Source organism: Grammomys surdaster, unplaced genomic scaffold, assembly GCF_004785775.1.
Source record: "Grammomys surdaster isolate TR1022 unplaced genomic scaffold, NIH_TR_1.0 125834, whole genome shotgun sequence".
In the NCBI taxonomy this organism is placed as follows: Eukaryota; Metazoa; Chordata; class Mammalia; order Rodentia; family Muridae; genus Grammomys; species Grammomys surdaster.
In genome coordinates, this window is record NW_021620662.1 from 1629972 (window position 1) to 1653780 (window position 23809).

Here is a 23809-nt window from a genome sequence, read left to right on the forward strand (position 1 = left end):
TTGAGTGATTCAAATTTAAGAAGTGTTTATGCATGTTGAAAACAACATGCTTATTCAGCCTCATCTGCATCAGTGGGTGCTCTTTTCAAGTGTCTGTCAGTATGCTTTTTCCCTTTCCTTACAGATCATTCTTTATCTCATGCTCACCAAGACAGTAAACATACCCTACCTCTCTCTAGCTATTAATAACCTTGAATCATCTTACTAGGGATTATCAAACTCAGTTTCTCTGTAATTCTCAAATAGTCCCTGAGTCTATTATAATAGCCACATGACTGACTGGGGGCACATAAATTGTTTATTATTTATAAAATAAACTATGATAGGCAGTTATCACAGACGTCACTTTTCAACATGAACATGCTCTAAGAAACCCATGGCAGTGTGTGTACGTCATCGAGTACTCTGACAAAGAGGTAGATGAAATGTTGAATGATTCATGGAGATTCTTAGTGCTTAATTCTACCAACATATCAGTTAGACAAACCTTCCTAAAACATTTTTTTGTTGTTTTGTTTTTGTTTTGTTTTTCGAGACACGGTTTCTCTGTATAGCCCAGGCTGTCCTGGAACTCACTCTGTAAACCAGGCTGGCCTCGAACTCAGAAATCCGCCTGCCTCTGCCTCCCAAGTGCTGGGATTAAAGGCGTGCGCCACCACTGCCCAGCTTAAAGAACTTTCAATAGAACTTTACTAATGCCCAAGGTAAACTTTGGAGGCAAAGACTCTACTTGAAAGTATTCCCAAACTATTAGTTGGAGTATAATCTCAAATATTTCTTTAAACTAACCACTTAGGCTGACCTCAATCCTGCAGCCAGGAATGGCCTTGAACTGGGGCTCTTCCTGTCTCTAACTCCCAAATGCTAGAATTACAGGGTGAGCCTCCTCATTGGGCTTCTTCCCATAACCCCTCCCACTTTGGAAAGATCAAGCTTACTCTATAAGTAGACTAATGAAAAGAAAAGACAGTTTATACACGAGAAATATTCCTAGCCCAATCCTGATGTTCTTAAACCAGGTCTTTCTAATGCCAAATTTGAAATGTAGTTTAAAATGCAAACTCACCGGCAGTACACACGGAAATCGGAATATGAGGGATAACATTGTAACTGCTATGAAAAGTAGTATGGTAGCTCCCCAACCTTATGCAAGGTCAACAGGTCACTCCGAATTTCCACTTCTGGACAGACAGACAGACAGACAGACACACACACACACACACACACACACACACGATTTAAAAGCAGGAATCTGACTACAAGTACCATGATTGTAGCAGCATTACTCTCAACAACCACAACGTGCAAATAACCCAAGTAAGCAAAGTGCTACACACACAGTTGCATGTTTTCTGCCTTCAAAAAGAAAGTCTCAATACATCATTGAAAGTTGAGGCTATCACACTAAGTAAAACGAGCACATTACAAAGAGACAGGTGTAGCATGACTCCACTTATAATCCAAACCTTAGTGTGTGGGGACAGTTTAGTTCAGAAACAGAAAGCACAAAGGTGAACCTAAAGGTGTGGAGAGTTGCTGCAGAGTTTCAGGAAAAAAAAAAAAAATGGGAGAGTTCTAGAGTGTACGTAATGCCACTGAATACACATGAACAAGGTAAAAACATTAGTTTTTATGTTACATGTGTTCAACTACAGTAATAAGTGTAAAAAGTAAATGATAGTAGACTACAACAACAGTCCTTAACCCAGACACTAGAGACTTGGCTTATCAGACTTCAGAGTTCTCGCTGTTCAAACCTGAGGGCCCGAGTATGAAGCTTTGCACTCACCCACAAAATAAAGCTGGTGTGGTCCCGTGAGTCTGTAACGGTTGTGCAGGGAACTGAGATAAGAGGATCCCTGGAGACTGTTAGCCTCTACCCTAGCTCCAAGAGTCTGTCTTATATCTCAAGGAAATAAGGCAAGGGGTGATTGCACAGGATATCCAGTGCCTTCCTCTGTCTTCTGCATGGGAGTACATAGCACAGACACCCACATACATCCACACACATACACTTATTTTCTTATAAAATAAGTTATGAAGGGCAGTGATCACAGTCACATGTCACTTCTAAACAATGACATGCTCTAAGAAATGAATGGCAGTGCATGCACTACATCATTCCCCAACAAAGATCCACGGTTAGGACAGAGAAAAGAGCGTAAGGACACTGGGAATCTATACACTATTATGCCTCAGGGGTGAGGTGGAGGGTTTACAACTGATAGTTAAGAGAAAGGTGTCTATGGTCCCATCAGCCTCTCCAGAAGAAATGCCACCATCTCCCAGTCTGTGAGGATCCTTGATGCCCACTTTATTTCCTAGAGGAAGACTGACATTTTGTTCATATAATTAGAACCCTCACTCATATTCTGTCTCTTAAGAATATCCCTTTTGCTAATGTATCCCCAGATATAATCACTATTTTGCTAAAATTACAATATAATTTTATACAAATTGAGATCTTTATTCTTAATACAATGTATTTCAGTAATAATCTCTGAAAACAATTAGCACTTCTAATTCCTTTCAAAACTACAGGGAAGATATCATCTAAACTAAATGATATTTCTGTGTTTAAACAAAAACAAAAATAAAAGAGGCCTGTATATTCTGTGAGGTTAGCATTTATTTTGCATATAAAAACATACCAAACAGCCCAGTTGCAATTTAACTTTTATTTAGCCCACTGATTCATTAAATAGCACAATGAACACTGTCTGTACTCACATTTACACTTAAAAGCCTCAAAGACCTGTAAATCCACATTGTTTACGTGTATGTTCTTTTAAGATCTAGATTCTCAGATCCAGCCAATCTATGCAATCTTTAAAGTCTGATGTAAGTGGGGAAGGAATATGGGAGTTTAAAGGAGCTGGGACAGGGAAAAACTTTAAGTGTACATAAAAGTTTTCTCCCTTAGTTTCTAAAGAATTAAAAAATTACTATGAAGGAAATGGAGTTTTCCATGTTCCCATGATTATTTTTGACAATAGAAAAACTCAGAAGAGAAAGTGAATACTGTTGTATATCAGAAACTGCATTTTCAGAAGCACTAAGTGGTAGCATTCTAAACTCTTTTAAATTGGTAAATAGCTGCCCTCAACTGGATAGTGCAGAGCACTGCAACTCTAGCAAACCTAACACTAAATGGAAGTGTCTAGCCAAGCCTGACATAAAAGTTCTTTAGTGATGATCAACGCGAACTATTAACTTCCAAGTGTCTGTGCTTTGAGGAATTCTTATTTCTGAAGCCATGTTGCCAATCTAGGATGGAAATGTGAAAAATATCATACACTTCAAATATACAATGATCAATAAAGGAAACCTGGACAGCAGGACAACCGGGACAGTGTATAGCATCATGACCACTGACATTAAGCTAGAGCCAGCTTCACGTGCTTAAGTATTCAAGAAAACCACAATCCATGAAGGGCTTGTGGACAGTGTACATGGCTCCTCAATTACTAACACAGTAAGCTGGTTTCCTTACATTGCCCAGACTAGCCTCAAATTCCAGGTCTCAAGCAATCTTCTCTCCAAGGATCCTCTTACCTCAGCTTCTACATAAAACTGACACTGCACCAGCCTTAAGAAACTGATTTTGTATAGTAAGTTTTCACATTTTTTTCCAATGGGAAAAATATTAACACATGCTATTGGATCTCAGTATTACTCAATGTTTCTGTGAACTTAAGCTACTTTTGTTAACACCACTGCGTTCCTGGTGAAACAGATTCCCTAAAGGGAAGGAAGGAACAGAAGACTGAGAGTGAAATTCTACAGTCTGGAGTGCATACTGTAGCTCTATTAGTCTCATGTATATGCCTGTACATGTCTCATAATGCTAGATTATCAATTTAATGAGCCTTCTTTTATCACAAGTTAGCAAAGTTAACTTTACAAAACATATCCAAGGGTCAGCAACATGGTTTAGTGAAGAAAAGTGCTTACTGCCAAGCCTGATGACCTGAGTTTGATCCCTAGGATCCAAATGGTAGGAAAGACCCAACTCTTAAAGGTTGTCCTATGACCTTCATGTACATGTGCTTTATTTTTTATTTACTTGTAAGTAAATAAATAAATAAATAAATGTGATTTTTAGAAACTTTAAAATAGAATACATGTAAACAAAACTCACTGCTTCAATTCAGTAGTATATACTCTTTAAAAACAGGCAACTATGATAGTGTAGATATCAATGTGTTAGATAGTGTAGTTGAGTTGCATACAGTGAAACTATTTTAACTGAAAAGTAGGTATAGATATACTGAAAAATTTTAAAAATGGACCAAAAGATGAAATTCAAGAAATTAACACTACAATAAATTATATATTTTTATTTTCTTCTCCTGTCTACCATAATGACCTAGGCAATGGCATACAAAGTGTATAGATGATAGATATAATTTTTTTAATGTAAGGTTTGAATTTTAATTCTATATTTGTGTCTATAAACTATTAACTTCAAAACGAACTTCTCACTCTTTTATCAGGCATTTAAAGAAATATTTGAGATTTTAAACTCAAGTCCAACTTTGAGATTAAGTTTTCGAAGTGTCTCAGCAGTGCCCAGTATGAAGTCCTCTGTGTCTACAAAATATTTTACTTCATGGCTAAGTTTAACTCTCACGCTCTATGCCGGGCTACCCCAGCTGTTAGACTGGCCTTACACAGCTGCTCACCAAGAATTCAGCTGCTGATTAATATAGCTATACCTTTAAGTCAACTATGACAAAAATGGCATTGTAATTACAGGTATTTCAACCATGCAAGAATTCCAACCCCATGTGACGACAAAGAGCCTCAAACAACTTCATCTTCCACAGTTTTCAAAATAAACACTTAAAGTCTGTCATTTAAATTACTTTCATAAGCAAGCTTTAGCACAAATAACTCATCAACCTTTCAGCTATTTCTCCTGCAAAAGTCCTAAAGATTGTTTGCAGGCCAGGAAATCACACTACTCTGTGCTTGCTGGGCTGAGGGCGGGAGGCAGAGGATACGTGTGTACACACCTTTAAAATATAAATAAAATAAAAGAATTTAAGTATAGAAATATTTACTCTAAATAAAATAGTTTAAACATACAATTAAACTATAGAAAATAATTTAGGCTTTCATTCCTGGATAAACTGACAGTCTCATAAATCTCAATATTAATTTTATAGCAGATGTCTGAGTTTTCATTTCTTCAATAAATAAAACACTAATTAGCTATCAAAAAAGATAAATTAACTCAACTTCTATAATCCCAAATGTGCTTGTGTAGAAAGATCTTGAGAATTAAGAGGAAGAAGTGAGAGGCTGTGGAGCTATAGCTTGGTTGGATAAGTGCTTGCTCTATAAACATGAGGACCTTGAATTCAACATCCAACTCCCATGCTTACATTTACAAGCTTGGTGGGCCCAAGCATCTAAAATCCTAGTACCCAACTGAAGAGAGAAGGATCCAAGGCTTGTTGGCTATCCAGACTAGCAAACTTCAGGTGCAGTGAGAGGCCTGAGACAGAGAGTGATTAAGACACCAGCTATCCCTCTCTAGTCTCTATATAAGAATAGGCAAGCAGGAAGGAGACCATAGATATTACATCATCCTTCTGCATATACTTTCTCAAAGACGATCACTGTGGTATTCCTGTCTTCAGGGAAAAATTCCTTTTTGTAGTAGAACCCTAATACCACTTACTCTGAAGGGTGTAGCCCACATCTTCTTCACTTAAAAAAATGGGCAGACATTTCTGTTTAAAGGAACATCCTGTGACCACTTAGGCTGTCATAACAAAAAGCACAGGTTGCTTTTCACACTGATGTGCTGTTTCCAAGTGATCTTCGGTCACAGAATAAAGTCCAAGGCAGCTCAGGTAAGAAGAGCAATCTGGGTAAGGCCTGAGACTGCATGATGGGAAGGTGACTAACCAGCCTCTACTGACTCAGATCCACTGCTTCACCTCATGCTGCACTCTGACTTGTACAAGCATCCTATTCAGGATGTTCAATGTGCCAGTGGATAACAACATTTACATAAAAATGAAGGGCACCGAGTATACAGCTTCACTGTGATACGATACCTACAAAGCCTTCCCTGTGAAATGACACCTACAGAGTCCTCACTATAATATGGCATCTATGTAGTCTTTCCAAAGAGTGTTAATTTCAACTTTTAACCACAGTGCAAAGGACAAAAGGTGATCCAAGATGAAAAGATGAGTTGCTATTCTGAGGGTGGAAAATATTTGGAAACAATTTCCCACTCTGATAACTACTAAAAATGAACTAACTTAGCAAGACTTCAGCTATTTTCAAAATAAAATATAAAACTATAGAAAATGCCATGGCTTGGATCCCTTCCTTCCTTCCTTCCTTCCTTCCTTCCTTCCTTCCTTCCTTCCTTCCTTCCTTCCTTCCTTCCTTTCTTTCTTTCTCCCGAGACAAGGTTTCTCTGTGCAGTCCTGGCTGTCCTGGAACTCACTCTGTAGACCAGGCTGGCCTCCAACTCAGAAATCCTCCTGCCTCTGCCTCCCAAGTGCTGGGATTAAAGGCGTGCGCCACCATCGCCCAGCCATGGCTTGGATTTCATCTGAGTTACTTTAATATAAGAATAAGAAAATAAGCTCACTTTTAAATTTCCTATCATTACACTTTCAACTTTATTTCAAGAATTCTCAAGTAACCACACAGTAGCAGACAGGTAAAAATAAAGAAAATAAGTGTAAACATTTAGGCATTCTCTCTGGCATGCACACAGCAGGAACAGAACCTGCAGGTGTATCAAAGGGACCCTCCTCCCTGTTACTGTAGTCACTGAGTCCACAGCATCCAGTCATCGCAAGAATACAACATAGGTTTTCATCTCTTCTCAACATTTCCAATTGCCCCCCCAAGTTTATCAATATTTTAAGTTCCAAATTTCTTCTAGTTTCAGCATTAAGCAATAACTACAGAAAGAGTACTTCACAGTTAGTATTAACTAAACTTAAACAGCCTACAGTTCAACTCCAAGTTAAGTGATATAATCATTTAGGCAGAAGTCAGTGGAACAGTTTCAATTCACCCAACAATCTCTTAGAAACCAACAATGCTTTGCATGACATGCCATCAAGCTAGCCTTAGCACGCACTTGTAACTTTGAAATAATGACATTATGAGATATAATCAGCTAATAGTTGCTGAAGACTACCAGTACTTGTCCTGGCTACCTTTCAAGCCTCAATAAAGACTGTCAGTAATACTGTGATAGGTACTACCATCATTCTTAATATCATCAGAGAGTTAACAGTTTGGCCTTGACTAGCTATCTAACTGTAAAGATCACTGTCTCCTGCTACTTGTGCACCTTAATGCACTTGTTATACATTCAAGGGTACAACCTGCTAAGGTACTCATGGAACCCAGTAAGTGAGAAAGAGATGCAGAGAGAACAGACACAGAATATTTGCCCTTCATTGAGAGGACTGTGTATACTGTCCTCAGTTTTATGACACCACTCTATGAACCAGTGTGCTATAAACATTAGGACAGCTCACTTAGAATGCATACTCCAGCCCTAGAGTTTGGCTACGTAGTTCTGGGATAGACTTTATTGACCTGGCATTCCTAATTGACACTCCAGATGTTTGTGGTGTTGTTAGTTTAGAGTCATGCTTTGAAGAATCCTGGGACTCAACCTCAGGAATGCCCAACCTACATGCTATTATCAGCTTACCCCAACTGTAGCTCGTTCCATCCGTCCTCTTCAGTCCTCAGCCTCATTTCTACTGCAGTATTTCCACTGGCACAGGCTCTCACATATACTGCATTTTGTCATGCTACTCCTAAATACAGACCACCTCAGATCCCTTGTGCAAGTTGAGATATATATTTCCTTTAAACGGGATCCCTTGCAGGCTGGCGAGATGGCTCAGTGGTTAAGAGCACTGATGGCCCTTCTAGAGGACTTGGGTTCAACTCCCAACACACACATGATGCCTTATCATTGTCTATAACTGAAGCTTCAGGAGATGTGACACCCTCTTCTGGCCTCTTCAGGCACCAAGTACACATGTGGTCCACAGGCATAACTACAGCAAACACTCACACACATAAAAATAAAAGCAATGATGATCATGTTAATGAAGAAATTAGATCACTTGGCAGTTTAACATCTGAAAATAATCTACTTCAAAATGAAAATAGACCGTATAATACAGTTGTGGCACTCCATGCTTTATTTCTACCCAACTGTTACTAATGACTATTCATTAGATGAAAACTATTTTGATTTTGCAATGAATGAGAACACCCACTCTTTTCTGTATATGATCTAGAATGAAGGTGGTCAATTGGAAAACAAAGCCAGAGAAAGGCTTTATTGAAACTGGAGCATGCAGTCCATTAAGAAATCACAAAATACCATCTGAAAACACATGCTTAAGAAGCCAAGCCTGGCATCCCCAGTGCCTAGGCATCAAGCAGTATGGCCTGCTCTGAGGGCAGCTGCACAAACATTTTTCACATCAGATACTGATCACTCTTCTCATCTGGATTACGTTTTTAACCATTTAAGGATTTAACTTTCACCAACATAATAGATGACTGTAACTAATTTCATTACCTGAACAAAAGGTGTTTAGTCACTTAAACTCACACTACTCTGCCAGAACGTTAAGAGTGTGCATTCTGCAGAGCAACAGCAGCGAGCAGGGAAGTGGCGAGTGTGTGTGAGAGAGAGTACACTAACTGTAACCACATCAGGAGTTAAGTATAACCACTCTGTAACAGCCATCATATGGACAGGAACTAACCTGCCTAGAAAATTTAAATTGACAAACCAAACATGGCTTAATAAGAAAATGACAGCTCAGGTAGAGACACTCAGGGATGTGGTGGTTTGCCCGTGGTAGTATCAAAGTCCTGCCCTCTCTTCCCCACATTCACAGTTATAGCTAAGGTACTTCTACTGTGTTCACGATCCTTGCCCAGTTCTTAAAAACAGCATGAACACTGACTAGTGAGAATGTGTTATGTCTCCTAGAAACATACAAAATTTAAGAATGAGAAGTGTTCTATCAAATAGAGTCAAGAAGTGTCAATTTAATCAGGATTCTGCTCACATTCTGAACTTTAACAAGTACTCATCCATATTCTAAGAGTCTAAACAAATTGTTCATGTTCCTCTTCACGTATTCACACTACTTTGTTAAAGGCTAGAGGTTATGGTTCACAACCACCACCAAACTAAGAGAAGTCAAGAAAAATCAGCTGGACAAGCATTCTTTACTTCAGGATGATCAGGTGCCCTCAGCCCACATTCATGCTAACGCACCAGGGACCTGCTCTTTTTGCACATATGCTGAAGAAGCCCAGGGCAATCAATCATTAGTCATGGGAGGTCTTCTGATTGAAAACTATATGTTAATTCTTAAGAATTTTTCAAAAATGTACTCATTCATCCAAAGAAAGTGAGTTTGTACACATGTATAAGATACACTGTATCTTTTTGTTACTAAACGCCAAAATAATACGCTAGTTTCTTGACTTAAAAATACAAAAATATTATATGTCAATATATACAACTTCCCTTAATACTTATTCCAAATTGGGGCAAGAAATAATAGACAGACACTAATGTATTTAAATACACAAAAACCGTACCATTAACAAGGTACTATATGGCCCTCTAGTGTTCAATGAAGAAACTTAAATGATTACATATGTTTCACTGCAGAAATCACTTTCTCCAATTTACTAAGGACACTGCTAAGTCTATAATGGCAGATGCCTTGAAAACGGAACATTCCTATCACTTTTGTAGGCTTTCATTATTGCCCTTTTTTCTTTTGAATTACTATCCATATGCTGAGTATGTAATAAAAGAATTCTAAAATTCTAAAAATGAGAAGGCTGGGCAGAAGCAAAATGCTTAACACAGTTCCAAACAAAATCCCAGCAGTTCCTCTGCAGACGTTGACAAATGCTCCAAAATTTAAACGGAAAGGCAGAAGATTTGGAAAAGTCCATATAATACTGAAGAACAACATGGAAAGATTGGCACTATCCCAGCTTAAGTCTTTTCACAAAGTTACAGCTATCAAGAGAACAGTTAGGGAACAGATAATGCAACAGAATTGAGAGCCCAGAAACAGACTAATGTGAATGCAGTCAACAGATCTCTGACAGAGATGCAAAGAAAATATAATGGAAACCAGTTAGTCTCCTGCAGATGGTTCCACAACGTCTGGACCTCTATATCAGCATCATCGTCATCACTCATAAACCTTATACCCTTTCCAAAACGTATCCTAAAGTAGACTGCAAACACACAAGAACAAAGCCCAAGCAGATAACCTTGACACTGTAGTTACAACATGAAAGGCATTAGCTATGAAAGATAACAGAGAAGATGGACAACATTAAAATTAAGTAGTTCTCTGAAAGACACTATGGATAGAATAAGACACATCCCAAACAAGCCAAACATACTTATAAAATATAACACATAAGTCTTATTTAAAAGTCCATAAAACTCTAAAAACAATATTGCTAAGAAAATAGTCTAATTTAAAAATGAGCAAGAGACCTGGACCTCACCAAAGAAGATGTATGTATGGTAAGTATGTTCCTGAAACTGTTCACTAATGTACCTGACTGGAGAAATGCGGATGAAAACAGTGGTGGATGGCAACACAGCTCAAGCAGCCCAAGTCCACAACACTGACGATGCCAAGCCCCAGTAAGGACAGAGCACTCGCTGACAGTGAGAACACAAAAACAACACTGGCAGGTTCTTATGAAAGGAAATATACAGCTACACTACTCCTCATCTGCAGCTCACAGTTGCCAACATCTGGAAAACCAAAATATTCTCCATTAGGTGGGTTGATAAATAAACAGACAAAGGAATATTATTCAACAATAAAAAGTGAACTTTAGGCCAAATACACTAAAGAAACTTAATAAATGGTATTTAAGAAGTAAGCTAAAAGGACTACATGCTATGAGATTCCAATTACATGGCATTTTAGAAATAGGAATACTGTGGAAATGGTGAAGAGACTGGCGGGCCTGGGGTTGAGTGGATGAAGACTGAATAGGGTGATCTTGAGGATTTTTACGACAGTGGAAACTATTACAAAATACCACACTGGAAATACATCATTACACATTTGTTCAAGCCCACAGAGTACATAACACCAGGAGTGAAACATGACGCAAATGTAGCTTCTGCCTTGTCATTTGTTAAACATCTACTATTCTGGTAAGGGGCTTACTGTGGGTATGATATGTGTGGGTGGAGACATTCACTTTTGCTATTACCTTAAAAATAAAAAGGTTGGTAGTTCTAAAAAGTTACAAAGAATGGCTAATGTGCGGAAAAAAACCCATCCCACTCACCCCACCACTACCACCCCCCCCAAAAACAAACACAAAACAAACAGAGAATCAGTTGTTAACTCAAGGACAAACTACCTATTGCATGTACGCCATTTCTTCCTATAAGGTTAGAAGAATGAGAGTCAGGTGACTGCACAGATGAAACATGAGATAAAAGTAAGTGGGAAAAATTTATGTTTCAGGCCTGTGCTATGAAAAATACATATCTAGGGGCTGGAGAGATGGCTCAGTGGTTAAGAGCACTGACTGCACTTCCAGAGGTCCTGAGTTCAAATCCCAGCAACCACATGGTGGCTCACAACCATCTGTAATGAGATCTGATGCCCTCTTCTGGTGTGTCTGAAAACAGCTACAGTGTATTCATATATAATAAATAAATAAATCTTTAAAAAAAAAAAAGAAAAATACATATCTAAACTTGCCATAGGAGCAGAGATTAAGTTGGAGTGATACTAGGGACTTGAAAACAGATGTTAGGGTTTATGGTTATTCCACAGTCTGTGGACCCCAACGTTGGAAATATTGCTTCACTGGGTACTTCTACTTTCAAGGAGAACAACCTGGGCTGAAGTAAGATCTCAGCTCAATCCCACCAACTCTGTTACCAACCTGACGACCAACTGAATTCCTCCTCACAAGTCATCTCAGACACAAGGCTGGCCACTACAAGACTCAGCAAGGACATGCATGTAAGGAATCTATTAGTATTCCAGAAAAGTGATCAATAAATGACTTATTCTTATTTGCTTGTTTGCTTGAGACAGATCTTTTCCTATGTTCCCCAGCCTGGTATTGAACTTATGAGCTCAAGTGATTCTTGGGGGAAAAATACAAAGTAGCTGGGACAAAGGCAATGTGCCGCATGGCTACATATCACTATTATGGCTATCACCATCAATCATGTCATTTTCCATTGCACTGGTGAAGACCAGAATAAGGAAAAAAGATGGTGTGGTCAACTGCCCCTCAGCATGAACATGCTGACTTAAGGGCATAACACTTCAAGAGCAATCTTCCAAGAAAAAGAAACAAACAACAGGAGGTTGTTCCAGACAATACACCAAATACATTCAATATGACTGCAGCCTTCTATTGAAAAGACTGTCAGTATTCTAGATAGAAATACAATGACCAGAAAAAAGAGGTGAGTTGGTGCTATTTTGTTTTTTACTATTTTACTGGGTTATTTTATCTCTACCTCCCTTCCAACCCTTATTCCACCATAATTCCTTCCAAACACCCAACACTATATAGGGAAAAAGGTTAGAGAGGAAAGGGCCACAGACCTCTTTCAGCCAACCTAGTCAGCTCCTGCTGGCTAGGGATGTTGAGGTTTGGGGGCAAGTCCAATTTTTATCAGCAAGATTTCTCCAACTTCTCTTCAAACTACAATAATATCAACCAGTAGCAGCAGCAGGAGGAACAGTCTTTTTGGAGATCTGGCACTTATACCTTCTCCAGAGTCCCAGAATTAAACTATCCCACACCCCTGCTAGTGCACAAGGCAAATCATAATCACCTGCTGTGAAACAGCCTCTTATCCCACACATGGGATTAAAACAAAAACATAAGTCACACAACATAACTGGATTTTTTTAAAGAAACCAAAATTCTCACTACAGAGGTTAACATAAAGAACTGTTAACTATAAAGCCGAGTGATGACCTTACTTTTAGAGCTGATGATTCCAGTCTCCTCCATCAGTCTCCATTACAGAATAACTTATAGTAACAGAGGCAGGCTGATTTCTGAGTTTGAAAGTTCGAGGCTAGCCTGGTCTACAGAGTGAGTTCCAGGACAGCCAGGGCTACACAGAGAAACCCTGTCTAAAAAAAAAAAAACAAAAACAAAAACAAAAAAACCAACAAACAGTATAATAAATGATAATAAATGGAGAGTCAGGAGTGGGAAAGGAAAAGTACTGTTGCCTTCCTGCTAAAGCATTGGGCACTTCAGAATTATTTTAAAAACTGGATTTTCAAACTGTTCTCTCTCTCTCTCTCTCTCTCTCTCTCTCTCTCTCTCTCTCTCTCTCTCTCTCACACACACACACACACACACACACACACACACACTCTTGCTCTCTCTTTCTCTTTCTCACTCTCTTGCTTTCTCTCACTCTCTCTTACTCGCTCTCTCAATGAGATATTTATGTTTCATGGTATAATACTTGGAATGAGAATGAGCCCCACTAATTCATATATTTGAATGCTTGGTCCTGTTTTGTAAAACTATTTGAAGATGATTAGGAGGGTGTGGCCTTGTTGGAGAAGTGAATCATGGGGGAGGGAAAGGAAGAGAGGGGAGTGTTGAGGTTTCAAAGTACACACCACCAGAACTAGTCTTTTGTGCTTAAAGGTCAGCTGTGAGCTCTCTGCTACTTGTCTAGTGCCATGCCTGACTGTCTGCCTGACACCACACTCTTATCCCACACATGGGATTAAAACAAAAACATAAGTCACACAACATAACTGGATGTAAGCAAGTCCCTAACTGAATGTTTGCATTTAAAAGTTGCCTTGGTTATGGTATCTCTTCACAACAATAGAAAAGTGACACATGGAGAGCCAAAAGCTTTCAGGGCCACACTGAAGAATTTGTTCATGAAACCACATACTAAAAAATGTTTCAGCTGGAGAAATGGCTCAGGAGTTAAAGCACCTACTATTCTGCCAAAGATCCTGACTATTATTCCCAGAATCCCTCCCATCAGTTACCAAGGGCTGTCTTAACTCCAGCTTCAGAGGATCTAGTACCTCTTCTAAGTTCTAGGGCACCCACAAATACATAAAGTACGTACAAACAAGAATGAAAATATAACCCCATTTTAGTCATCCTCGTCAAGCAATGTACTCAGCTGACCTCGTTAGAATTTGCCAGGACTCCAAGGGTGTCTGAGATGTTAGATCTGATCAAAGCCAGACAGCAAAGCATCCACCCTTCCCACTACACGAGTGACACTTTCTAGTCTCACTTCTCTCCCTCCTTTAAGGGCATATGCCAGTTCTTGGGAGGAAAACCTTTTTCATTAACCCTCTATTATGCGTTATAAAAGTTACACAAACGCCTAGGCAAAATAAGTGGTTTCTAGCAGTCGTATCTATTTTTTCTGATACTAACAAATGCTTGCTATAATAATATTTAAGAATATTGAAGTTATATATCAAAACTAACATGAAATTCATCCTGAAGACTGCATGCTTATCATACATACCATCTTCCTTGCCACCAACAAAATAACATAAAAAGATTGCCCTTGTAATCATACATATAAAGTAATCTGCCTCAAAGACATCTTAGAATAACTCTGCTTGGTAATAATACATATTTCAAAAGCATATCATTTGTACTCAAAGCTTTAAAATTCCCATTCTGTTTTTGTTTTTGAGACAAGGTCTCATCAAGTAGCCATGGCTAGCCTAGAGAGATGCCTGCCTCTGCTTCTCAAGAGCTAAGTAAGGTAACATGTTCTATAGGGAAAATATCTTTAGTTTATAGAGAAAGCTCTTAATTAAAATATTCTTTTCATTACTTTCAGTGAATAGGATATAATTAAAAACAATCTGATTCATACAGATTCAAAATATATTTTGAGCAACTATAGTTTCAAACAATGTTAAATTTTTTAAAATTGTATTAATAGAAATTACTTAGAAATGTATCACAAGTTGACATTTACTTTCTTAATCAAATGTAAGGCTTATGCACCCCTCCTCCCCCCCCCCTCTCTCCTTTGATCCCTGCCTGCAGGTTCTCTGTCCCCTCTCCCCTTCCCCCTTCCCTTCTCCCTCTCTCCATGTGGTCATGGCTGGCCTCTACTCCTCTACTTCTCTGCTCTCTCTTTCTCTCTTAATAAACCCCCCTTCATGGAACCGTCTGGTCTGCTGTTGTCTGTAAAAAAATAAAAAAGAAAATTAAAAAAGAAAAGAAAAGAAAAGAAAAGAAAAGAAAAGAAAAGAAAAGAAAAGAAAAGAAAAGAAAAGAAAAGAAAAGAAAATGTAAGGCTTACAGAGCATTTAAGCCAAAACTTTACAGTTAAAGTTTGGGAAAAGTAGAGATGCACTGACAAATTCTACTACAAGTAACAGCTACGGCCTGATGACTGCTAAGATCTAGAACACTTTGATTAGAGCTTATTTTCTTTTTATTGAAGCCCAGCTTATTAAGTTCAACTACTTGCATACATTTTGCTAAAGTATTAACCTATTTTCTGCTTATTTCTCCATAACCTTTGTATGTTAGCAGTGACATAATGACTGAACACTAAAGACAACAAAAAAAGATACATGTGTTGTAGAGACTGTACTGTATTTTAAGGAATAGATACGGACAAAGCCAGGTCACAGGACTATGTGTACACACTAGTCTCTTTTCTCAGGCATTACACTACCCACTTTACATATATGATTTTACTTAATCCTTGAAAAAATTCTGAAAAAAGGGCATCATTGTACAGTTGAATAGTCAGAGAGTCAGAGGCCAAGCTCAAGCACAACAAATGACCAACCGTTCCCCGTGTTTAGGGAACCCACCTCATCCCTCACTGCCTGCCCCTTTCCCTGTGTCATCATCTCCCCCAGATTCTGAATCAGGTTAATCAGTTAATGAAATCATGGTTACCTTACCATGTTTTCATTTCTTCTCACTTACAAGGCAAGGACAGTCACACACAGGGTTGTACATAGTAGCAGATGTTATATAAGACAAGTGCTCTCTAGACATGCCTAGACCTAATACAACCTGGAGTTTTAGAGTTATGGACAAAACTAAGCTATAGCCTTTCTGAGGAGAACATCATTCTCTAGAGTGTAACTTAACTTGGCTTCCCTTAGTTTCAGCTGTTGGCTACATTATTATATAGAGTTTTTTCTGGCAGTTCCAGCTCTAGTAGAGCTACCACAAACCTGTTACCTTTAAGCTTCTGTCTAAAGCCCATCTCTCTGGTCCCCATGACTATAGGCATGAGCAACTAGACCTTGTCCATCCAGTACTGTTTAGAACCTAAAGACACAATGTATTCACTATCTACTTTGCATATATATTCATGTGTATACTTGTGTATGCTTGTGTATATGTAGTTCTTTCTGGAAGCAAGTGGATAAAAACCATCACTAGACAGAATCTAATAATTAGAGATAAAGAATGGAGTTGCTACAGAAACAACTTCCCAAACATGCTTGTTTCCATGAAAAAATCAGGAGGATAAAGACCTGACCTCTGGTAGTCCCATTTGCTTTTCTTGCTAGCTGAAAGTGCGCTGATAAAAGAGAAGCAAAAGTTAATAATCTGTATTCTAAATTATTACATGCCAAAGATTCAATGTGAGCTGAGAATTTCTTGAGAAAATAATTTTAAAAAAAGATATAGAGAGCTGACACAGTTAAGCCTACAGAGACAAACACTTATAACTGGCAAAGCAAGGTGACTCTAGAACATAGGAAAGACCTGTCACACTGAGACAAACAGCCAGCATAGAATAGACTCTAGAGCCTCCAATTCCTTTTCTTATGATACTTTCTTCCTCTCACAACTTAGGTCTTGTGGCCTCATATCTTCAATAATGTCAGATTAAAAACACAGGAAAAGCAGCTGAGTTCTCAGGGGGTTCATTATTAAACCCATCACACTTGGAAACTGTTGTACTGTTTGTTACATCCTACCACAGGGGGCAGCATAACACATGTAAAGAGAAAGGGTTCTTAGAAACTGGGCAGAACAAAAATAAAATCTTTTGTTATTGAGAACATGCACAGGTCTGTGCCAGATGAGGTCCCAGCACTGAGAGGAAAAGCAGACATAAGCCCCATTTGTAACCTAGAAGCTACTTGCAAATGAAATTTTAGCTTTCTCCAACAGAGTCTCACTGAGGAAACAAACTATTCTTAAGAGCTGGTCCAGTGCCCAGCAGTAGATGATCAACACAGACAGACTAAATGGCATCTTTGGAGGTTCTCTGTCTCAAAATGTTTTGTCAAAGCTTCTTCTTTTTAATCCTAAAGATCCTATGCATATATAGTATGGCTTCCAGTTCTGTGTTATATGGACTCCTATGTGTATGGACGTGCATGTCTCTGCATCTGTGTGTGTTACTTATGTTTCCTGGACTGTTTGGAAAAGAAAACAATAGTCAAAACACTAAGAGTTAGTCCAGACCAAAATCCTCCATCTTGAGTAAGTTAAATGGGAGAAAACCACTACCTGATACCATTTCCTTCCTAGGTCAAGCCAACAAGTAAATAAAATAATGTGACCGGGCTCTGGAAATTAGAAATAGATACGTTCTCTGAGACAGTTTGTTTTACAACCTAAAACAAAACTGATTTAGCAAATTGAAATTTAAGCCAACTGTATTAGATACTACGATCCAAGTCAAACCATATTAAGAGATACTGTTAAATTTACAGGTATTTATGAACAAAATCCAATGATTCATTGTTAAATTTAAAAATCAGCAAATGAGTAAAGGGATGTCTGCTATGGGCTGTTTTTATGTGTATAGAACAAGTGACCTATTACTCAAATGCAATCCCTACAGCAAGTTAACTCAAGGCTGTTCTACCTGGACACCCAGGAGCCACAGTTAACTTATGAATAACAAAGCATTTTTTTGCTGTGACTTCCATCAACTTACACATTAGAGTTAACTCTGGTGAAAACACAGCCAGGGACTACATTAGCTACTTTGCAAGTAAGATTCCTCATTACTTGATTTACACACATCATGTTTCACGCCAACCCTGCACACTCACCCAAACCACTCTGGCAGCAAATGTGAAACTGGTGATATTTTTGTGGCAAACGACATCAATTTTCCCCCTCATTTTGCAATTAGGTTGCCTTCTTATAAGTATCTATATAACACTGATGCCTTTACCAAAGTAAAACTTAATAAAGTTGTCCTACATGTGAAGATTAGCTGGCAGTACTACAAACTGTAAGAATGATTTCATTATAACTGAAATAGTGAAGTAACATATCAGATGAAAGGAGACTGAAGATACTCACTTTTGTTGTCTTTGTATAGAATGGAGAAGAGAGCTGGTGAATGGGCAGGTCCACGATACTACTGCAGTTTGTGACATTGCTATTGTGTGTATGTTCATCTTCTCTGCTACTGTCATCAGACTGATCAAAATCATCACTCTCCTGGTCCATCTCCTCCTCCTCTTCTTCCTCCTCCTCCTCCTCCTCCTGTTCCCCAGCATGTTCTTCATCTTCTTCTTGCTCTTCCTGGTTTCCCGAAGAGTCCTCATCTACTGAAATAAAGCGATTATTATTTTCTTCCACTTGTCCTTGCTGAGAATCGTTCTGGTCTCCAGGCCTAGGGTCTGCACCCACAAGTTCACCATTCCGCACAATGTGCTCCTCCTCTTGATGTCTCACTTGCTGCTGTGAATCCTCCTCAACCACGCGATTCATCTGTTCCTCATCAACCTGGCTTGAGGAAGCATTCCCTCTCAGAGAGCCTCCAGTTCGTCGTCTTTTGCTGCCCACAGAGAGCAGTTCCTGATTCATTTCCAAAAGCCAGCTTGCTACTTCTTGGACCTTGGCTAGACTATCAGAAGATGCAAAGGTTTTCACATTCTGTAGGAGGAAAAGGGGAATAAACAAGATTTGTACAACCTTTGTTGTTGTCTGCTTTTGTGTCATATTCCTATAGTCTAAGTATAATCAAAGATTGTGGAAAGCATTCACACACTCATTAGTAATGAGTAAGTTTTAAATTAAGTAAGTTATAAAACATTTTAAAAAAAAAATCATACTAAAGACCTTTAACTACTTTTTTTCATAAAACTCTAAAAGCTTAGTGGTTTAGTTGCTTTGATCTATAAGATATAATTTAGCGAATGAAACAATTTTAAATTTTAAATCATCAATTCAGAAACAATTTTCTATATAAATCATTCACTAAATATTAAACATATACAAACAAAAAAACAAAAACAAAAACACCTATAAAGTTACCAGCAAGGTTCAGGGAATGCTGGCGTAAATCCCTTTCAAGAAGCTTTATTATCCTGGCAATTTGCCAAGCTTCTCAAATGACAAAACCTTGCCTTCAGATAAGAATCACAATCACTGTAATTTTTATCGTCTACAATGACTATAAATCTATTGAACAACAAATCTAAACATTGTAGTTAAAAACACACAAAAGTCCATACCCTCTAACCCCAGTAACTCCACTTCTGGTAACCTACCCTAAGGAATCCTAAAACAAGAAAAGGAACATTATAGAGAAGATGCTCACTGATAGAAAGGAGGTTACTGGAGAATGACAATAAAATCCAGATGTTTAGGATAAGAATGGGGCTGGAGAGATGGCTCGGCAGTTAAGAGCACTGGCTGTTCTTCCAAAAAACACAAGTTCAATTCCTAGCACCTGCATGGTGGCTCACAACCCTCTGTAACTCCAGTTCCAGGGGATCTGACACGTTCTTCTGGCCAGGCATATACATACATATATGGAAACAAAAATACCCACATACATAAATTAACTAATTAATTAATTTATAAGAAAAGGGTCCATGAGCTAGAATTTGTAGCCAAGACTCGCTGTTCCATTTTTAAAAGCATTATTAAGACTGGGTGTTTATGGAGGCTTTCAACTTATTTCTCAAATCTTACACACTGAGAATGTTTTTTCTGTGTGTTAGCATATCTAATATTTCATGTTACATTTTTTAGTGTGTGTATTATACAGAACATTCTTTGCTGATATTTGATCATGTTTAATTTTCCTAAAATAATTTCAACACATTACATACATTTTTTTAAAATGCACCTAGAACTTGAAACTTTATACAAAAAGGTTAATAAATTAATCAGCCAAGAATGCATATTTTGTTTTACAAACTAATTCTGAACACTTTAGAGAAAGATTTGTATGAATCAGAACACTTACATAAAACACAAATGTACATAATATCCTACTGTGTTTAAACTGAAATTTTCAACTTTAAAGCTTTAAAATGCTCTACTATTTCATAGCAGTAGAAGTACATGTCAATACTTATCAAGTACAGAACTTATGTTTTTATCAATATGTAATGAGACTTAGCTAGAGTTTAGAAAAATGAAAGTCTGACAGCTAATATACTTTTTACGCTACAATATTCAAAATGCTGAACTATTTCTTTCACAACTGGACATGCTGAGAATGTTAACGGTACTGACAAAACCGTACAACTTTCAAACTGGAAATATTTCTAACTAAACACTAGACAACTGAGGCTCAAAAGTACTACCCTTGTCAAGGATGCTGGCTTCAAAACCAGCCTCGATTTAAGAACTTGTAACTGCATCTTCTTCTTGTGCCTTAGTCTCCAAGAAACACATGATAAAACCCTGGCAGTAGTATGTGCTAACACTTATACTGCCTGTTCTAACACCAGAATTAATGCAGTGTTCACACATTATTATTCTAAAATAAGGATTTACTTCAAATCCACATTAATATTCTAGAGAGAGGTATTTACAATTGTTTCTTTACCTAATCACAAGTCTTACCAAGAATAAATTATAAAACAAATTCAAGCCAGGCAGTGGTGGCACACACGCCTTTAATCCTAGCATTTGGGAGGCAGGGACAGATGGATGTCTTGAGTGTGAGGCCAAACTGGTCTACAAAGTTGAGTTCCAGAACACCTAAGGCTACACAGAGACCCCCTATCTCAAAGACACGCCCCTCAAAAAACAAAACAACAACAAATCTAAGACACATTTCTGCTTGTGTCAAGCAATGTCATTTAGCCTTTTTGACCAGAACTCACAGTAAAGTACGATTTCACATTACAAAGCTACAAGGAACTATTAAACATAACTGAAACAATAGTCTCAGATGGAATGGGAATAATACCACTCACAATACCTAAAATCTCTATAGATTGCCACTGTTAAGTAAATACAGTTAATTCTTTTAATCGTGTCAATATGTTTGGTGAAACTGGCCTATCCACTTAATTAGTAAATCCCAAGCCACTGCTCTTGGGGGAAAATGATTCCCGTCAGTGTATAGATCACAACACTGTTTATCTACCAGCCAACTCAGAACTCTACTTCTGATTAAAGACAGCTTATTTAATGTATATTATTGTCTCAACATTGAACTCATGGCCTAATAGTATAACTCTTGTTGGAATGAGACTTATCTAAACATGCATTATTTTCTTCATAAGGTAGTATCATAGCCTTTCAGAACTTGCAAACATTAGAGGGCAATTTGGTTGTACAACTGGGTGTCATTTTAAACAATAGAATCAACAACAAAAGGAACAAAAATTAGAAACTATTTCAGTACAGACATGAAAAGGATATTTGTTTATGGTGTGGAGCTGAAACAAGAAGGTAAAGCATTGCTTATTAACACATGCATGTCAACTGGGTCTAGTTTGGTTTTGGGGGTTGGGGGGTGGGGGTGGGAGAAATCTTGTACATGTTCACAAATGGCTGTCAGAAGGCCACAGGTAGGTTGATAATATAGCTTAGTGGATAAGGTGCTTGCTTCATAAGCATGAGGAGCTCAGATCAGATTTCCAGCACCCATGTAAAACTGTAGCATTTCAATCCAAGTCTATGAACCCAGTGCTGGGCAGGGGAGCAATGGTCAGATACCAGGCATTTGCTAGCCTGCCAATCTAGAGGAAATCGTAAGCTCCAGGTTTACTGAGCAACCCTGTTGCAAAATATAAGTTGGACAGCAGTAGAGGAAGACACCCAACATCCACTTCAGGCTCTGTATGGCACACAGACCTGCACACACACATGCACACTCTCCCACTAGTCCACTAAAAACAGTAAAGCCCCTACACTAAGCTCCCCTCTCTCCTTGCCCTGCCTCTCCCCATAGTACTAACTGTATAGAAGCACTAGAATAAGCCCTGCTGCATAGGAAGTGCCTATGGATCCACACACACATTTATATGTATGGCCTTCCTCCACTAGATCTGAGGCCATATCAGAAAGGAGATGTCCTTTCTTACTCATGTCATCCCAGCACCACAAAGATAAATGCTTTCTAAACTCTTAAATTTATTTATAAATTATATTTAGTTTTTTATAAATTATAGTCATTGAATATTTTTCCTCCTTATCAAATAGTTTTATTAGCTCACACCTGTAATCCTAGAATTCAGAAGGATGAGGCAAGAAACTTGTGAATTTAAGACCAGCCTAGTCTTTATAATAATACTGTCTCAAAACAAAATAGACAGAAAAAAAATCTTGTCATCTTTAATAGACTATTAATACTATAACTAAAAAATATTTCAAATTTATTTCAAACTATTATTGCTCTTGTTTTGCCTTTTAGTAATTCTGGTTCTTTATCTCCCATGGTGGGGAGTCAAAAATTTAAGAAAAACCACAAAATAGCTGAAAAGATCCTCAGTTATACATAGTTGTGTGATCTGAATAAGAATGGCCCTACAGGCTCATATATTTGAATGCTTGGTCATCCCGGAGTAGCACTACTTGAGAAGGCTTAGGAAGTATGTCCTTGCTGGAGAAGGTATGGCCTTGTTGGAGGAAGTGTGCACTGGGGGATGGGCTTTCAGGTTTCAGAAACACAAGCTAGGATCAGTGTCTGTCTGTCTGTCTGTCTGTGTATTCGCCCCCACCTGTGTGTGCTAGGTTCTAGATTGAAAAGGGGAAGTGAGCTGAGCACCAGATTTATCACTCTGTTTTCTGACTGAAATGCAGTGTGACCAGCTGCCTCAAGCTCCTGACTCCACCATCTCCAGTTAGAGCCCTCTATTGCATCCCAGCTTTATGAAGGTGTCCCACAGTCACCCTAGATTCATTCATTAATATCCAAACTTCTATCCCTTCACACCTGAAGCCTCAAAATTTCTCTTCAGATCTTCTTAACCTTTTCTCTGTCAATTGAGAAAGTACGTATCCAGGCAGTTTTAGATAAAAGAGACTCGGCTGACTTTTACTCCAAGTCCACTAAGTGGAATCCGACAAGTCAGGTGTATGTATGGAAGGCAGAATGACAGTACAAAATAGGAGGCGGGTGGGGCTGGTCTAAGCAAAATATGAAGAGCCTGAATGGGGAATGGGAAGGGGAGTCAGATCAGTAAGCGGTATAAAAGCCTGACTCAAAGAAGAATGAAGAAGGATCCATATAGTAAAGTCAAAGGCAGACTAGTAAGGGCATCCATGGGAGGGAGATGTTAAATGTGTGCAGGTAAAAAAGGTTGTCTATATTGAGAAAGGGTGTCATGGTATGAATGGAATAAGAAGGATGTCATGACCATAGTGGTACCCAGCCAAGACATACCTTCAACCTAACTGAAGTAAGGAACTAAGCCTCGAACTACTGGACTCCAAGGTAACATCCACACCTGCCCTAGCATCTCCTAGGCACGCTGAGAATATCAGTAAAAACAAAAACAAAAACAAAAACAAAAACAAAAACAAAAACAAAAAAACA

At 38.3% G+C, this 23809-nt stretch overlaps 1 protein-coding gene across 3 annotated transcripts in view; it reads right to left on the reverse strand.

Moving 5' to 3' along the window:
* Fbxw7 (F-box and WD repeat domain containing 7) overlaps positions 1 to 23809 on the reverse strand; it is a 160308-nt gene that overhangs the window by 52780 nt on the left and 83719 nt on the right. For all 3 annotated transcript variants that reach the window (XM_028789486.1, XM_028789485.1, XM_028789484.1), the window contains one exon: positions 18379 to 18957. In XM_028789486.1, coding sequence (XP_028645319.1) covers positions 18379 to 18888 — 510 coding nt within the window. In that variant the 5' untranslated portion in view covers positions 18889 to 18957. The remainder of the gene's footprint in view (positions 1 to 18378; positions 18958 to 23809) is intronic.